Source organism: Anopheles merus, unplaced genomic scaffold (genome assembly GCF_017562075.2).
Source record: "Anopheles merus strain MAF unplaced genomic scaffold, AmerM5.1 LNR4000008, whole genome shotgun sequence".
NCBI classification, from domain to species: domain Eukaryota; kingdom Metazoa; phylum Arthropoda; class Insecta; order Diptera; family Culicidae; genus Anopheles; species Anopheles merus.
Genome location: NW_024427588.1, coordinates 497,501 through 502,144, shown reverse-complemented (window position 1 = coordinate 502,144; position 4,644 = coordinate 497,501). Strand labels below are relative to the sequence as shown.

The following is a 4,644-nucleotide window of genomic DNA, read 5'->3' as shown; positions in this document are numbered from 1 at the left end:
TCAATATTCCTCCTTCAATTAACTAGCTTGGGCAGCAGCAACTAGATGATTGACGGCACCAGTCTTTGACACTTTGACAAGGGACATCTCGTACCGATTGTAGGGATTGAGATAGGACAGGGAAGTAATAATAATAAAAAAAAATAAAAATAAAAAAAAATAATAATATAAAAAAAAGGAAGCAGGCGATGAACTAATAAATCAGTTGAATGAGAAGGAGTAATACTGATAGGAACGGTTAATAATAATATTCAAAACAAAAAAATTGAATTACCCTTGCAAGAAAATATTTAATCAAGCAATTTGCTTGAAAGGGCGAAAGAGCTTCAAGCGCAAGACAGGCCGGGCGAAACGGGAAAGTAAAGGAAGTCGGGGAAGACGGACGTCAGTCTTGTGGTTGATCAATTGAAGTAAGGTTGTGGGGAGGTTTAAAGCGAAGAAATAAAGAAAAAGTTGATAAAAGTAAAAAAAAAAAATTGATAAAATTTAAGAAAAATGTCCATCGATCACGACACCGATGTCATGCATTAAAAAACTATAAAGTTCCACCAAGTTCGGTACGCTTTCTTAACGAGCCTTCAAGTTCCATCGTGAACCATACACATCAGGCTAATCAGCTACAAGGTTCGTGAGAGTACCATGTGCCTGTTAAAAAGCTCCATAGCTCCACAAAGTACCGTCTATCTCTTAATCAGTCAAAAAGTACGACATCGGAACGAATTTTCATCAAACAGCCCCAAATCAGCTATAAAGTACGAGCTGGCTGTTTGGGTACATGAGGTGCAATTTACAGCGAAATGAACTATTTGACAGGTGAAATATCTGACAGATTCAGCTAAAGGGCTGAGGGAGACACAACATTCGCTTTCGAAATTCTATGAAAAATAATATCTTCTTGAGCAGAACATTCCCTAATTCGAACAAATTATGAACTGGTGACTCAAAATTCAAGAAGCATTCGATATTGAAGTTATTTAATGGATTTAAATACAATTTTGTGCACGTTATTTGTGTACATTTTACATCAGCTGGTTGCTGTGATGCCTTATCCGTCTGATATTCGCCTGTCAAATAGTTCATTTCGCTGTTTATTTCACCTCATGTGGCCTCGCAGTAAAAGCACCGACAAACCGACTTGACACTTCGAACAAAATGAGCTTCAAATGTTGTCTCCTTATTTCAAATGAAAATACGTTAAACACTAGCGCCATCTCTATAATGATTCGCTTACTACACTGACACAGAGAAGAAACTGCTAAATCCCCTTTTTGTTTTTCTTCGCAAATTCCAATGCGTATTGTTTTATGTACTTTTCACATCTTTTGCATTGATTTGGAAACTTATAAAATGATTTTCCTGGGTGTTTTGTCCAATAATTCTCACAAAATCTTGCCTCACACTTCCTTCGCAATTTGTATTTAGAAAAGTTGTTTATATCGAAGCAGCAGTGAACAGAGTTTACTTTGACAGAAGCAATCGCCTCACTGGTAAATGACAGTACTTTCGTGTGGGACACTTTTGTAACGCCAGTGTCACGTCGGTTTGTCGGTGGTAAAAGGGCACATTGTCATAGACAATGACTCGATAATTCAAGCAAATTTGAAATATTCTTAACAGAAAAACATGAAGTTAATAAAAACTGGGTTTTTTTTATCAAAAAAATAAGATAATTATCCAAAAATTAATCAAGAATGTGTTAACAAAAATATCATTTGACTTATTATCCGTGTTATTTGCATATCCGGGCGAAGTCAAGTCCCGAGAAACCCGGATACACGGTGCCTCACTGTAAATGTAACTGTATCAATAAACGATGCGCAATCTCAGATTGCAAATTTGGCTACGGAAAATTTCAGGTCAATAAAAGCAATGAATCAAAAGTAATTGCAGTTCGAAGCTGAAAAAAATACCCGGGTATCCGGTTGCCAACTTAACCGTTAAACCTCCCTCAAACTGCACCAGTTGTAGGGAATTTAGAAAAAGTCCTGTAAAATCAACTGTGATGCGACTTTTTCGTTGTTTTCTTCCAAATTCGATCAAAAATGATGTTTCCTATTGTTATAGGGGGTCATGTAGCCATTTTATACTTTAATAATATCGATTTTTTATATTATAATGTCACACAAAATTTGATTTTGTTTTTTCTTGAAAAATCAAAGTTACGAATGTAAAATGAGCTGGACAGCATTATCCATCGATAGAAGAAAGTCTAATTTACGAACACGCCAAATCTAAGCGCTTTCAACACACTTGATCATACACAAATGCACAATTTCAGGTGTATGGAGTACTAAGGGCGGTGGCAACGCTCATCCGATGCGATTATCGGACGCTTTTGTCAAACACTATTTCGGCTCATATTGCGAAAATTCGAATGATTTTAGTTTAACAAAACCATTAGAAAAAAATTATTTGATATTGTTCCTACATAAACTGCATGATTAATGTAATCAGATAAAATCGGATGCGACGATCCGACGGAATCAAATTTTTTTGATTCCATCGTACGACGAAATCGCACGTCCGACGTTAGGCCCGTGGCAGCGCTCATCCGATGCGATTTTATCGGACGAAATTTATATGGGATTTGACAGATAACGTCGGACGTGCGATTTCGTCGTACGACGGAATCAAAAATTTTTGATTCCGTCGGATCGTCGCATCCGATTTTATCTGTCAATGTAATCATGCAGGTTATGTAGGAACAATATGAAATTATTTTTTATAATGGTTAAACCATTCAAATTTTCGCAATATGAGCCGAAATAGCGTTTGACAGAAGCGTCCGATAAAATCGCATCGGATAAGCGTTGCCACCGCCCTTAGGCAGCGGTCAGAACTTCGCCGCATGCGATTTTGCCGCAAGCTTTTGTATGGGATTTGACGTTAATGACAGCACTTGCGAATCTACCGCATGCGGCGATGCGGCAAAATCAAAATCATTTGATATTGCCGCATTGCCGCATGCGAATTTATTTCAGATGTCAAATGTCTAAAATCATATCAAATAATGATTATCTTTATAAAGAACCAACAAAATAACAATATAATATCTTGAAAACAAGGACCGTAAAGATATCAGGTCAAGTTATAAGCCCGTTTTGACAGCTAGGTGGAAGAAGAATCAACGAAGAAAACTGACAGTTAGTTTTCCGCGTTTGGCGAACGCTTCAAGTTCTCGAAGGAAAATTTCCATTTTAAATCACGGGCTTTGTTCTAATAAATTAAAATATTCACCCAAATTGATCTCCACCAAATATTGACCATGCAAAACGTAAACAATCCATCAATACATATACAAGCGGAAAACCATCTGTCGAAATCGGAGCCCAGGGGGGGGATCGCCAAAAGCGCTAAAACTACACCTCATTATACATTCCACCTTGCTTGAAAAGCTAGAAAATCGAGAAAACTCTTCTCTTGCCGCATGCGGCAAAATCGCATACGGCGAGGTTCTGACCGTTCCCTTATCTGTCAAATCCCATATAAATCTCGTCCGATACAAGGTGTTATAAATGACAAGGTGAAGTTGTTCAGAGCAAAATGACATTTCTCGACTTGACATTTCTCTTCCGGTGGCTCCGGTATAAAAATCGGGGAGGGCTGGTGCGGGGTAATGAAATTTGTATGCAGAGAGTGACAGATGTCCCCCACAATGTCGCCCAGCAAAAGCGATAAAAATCAACCTTCTATATACATTATCCTTGGTCCGATAAAATCGCATCGGATGAGCGCTGCCACAGGCCTAATCGGGCAGATATGGAAAAACATTATCGAGCAAATGTCACTTGGGAATTGTGAAAATGCTCTAGCCACCTTACCTGATATTTTTAATCCACCTTGGGTTGCACGCTTCAATAGGCGCCAGAGCATCGCCTCATTCTACAACACAGGACCTCGATTCTTCACACATCTTGGCACAGAAGCGATATATTTCCACATTCTAAATTCGTTTGCCTCGAAATTATATTTATTACCAGACGTCTCTGATAAACGCAAAAAAAACATCAACAAATTCAATCGTACAAGTTAAAGTAAACGAAACATCATAGTACAGATGAATAAACCTGATTGTAAATATGGCACTGAATGTTACCAGCAGAATCCTGCTCATAAAGAAAAGTTTGCTCATCCTGTTAAAAAAGGAGCAGAAAGCTGTACAGTACAAGCGGTTACGTATAACTCTAGTAACATGGATATCAAGAAACGTTCAATGGAAACCCTTAATCAACAGCTGGAAGATATCAAACGTTACAAACGTCTCTCATCTCCAGAAAAAGATAGTTACTATTCAGAAGGGAAAGACTCTAGCTACGAATATCATGATTCAACTCGCCAGCGTTATGCTGTGCCAAAGGTGCCAATGAGCATTGGTATATTGCGCGATATGTATGATTCTCAAATTGAATTTTCCCAACAAGCCGAATACGAGGAATTGTGTAATGAACCAAAAAAATTCATCAAACACAAATTTCTTGTACAAATGCCACCGTGCTTCGAAGATCTGTGGCAGTTTTGCCAAGTACAAGCATTGAAAACCCACATAAAACCGGAAGAAACATTTTTGCAGTTCGGACTTAAATTGGTTGGGCCATACGACGTACTCGCAGGAAAGTTTGACCGCGCGAAAGTTCACGAACCTGG

At 38.3% G+C, this 4,644-nt stretch overlaps 1 protein-coding gene across 1 annotated transcript in view; it reads left to right on the top strand.

Annotated features, from left to right (window-relative positions):
* The first annotated feature begins 3,851 nt into the window (after positions 1-3,851).
* Positions 3,852-4,644, top strand: part of LOC121600841 (histone PARylation factor 1-like) — a 5,038-nt gene continuing 4,245 nt past the window's right edge. Inside the window, exon 1 of the mRNA XM_041929629.1 lies at positions 3,852-4,644. This exon is cut by the window's right edge and continues 195 nt beyond it. Within this exon, the coding sequence (XP_041785563.1) occupies positions 4,058-4,644 (587 nt within the window). The 5' untranslated portion in view covers positions 3,852-4,057.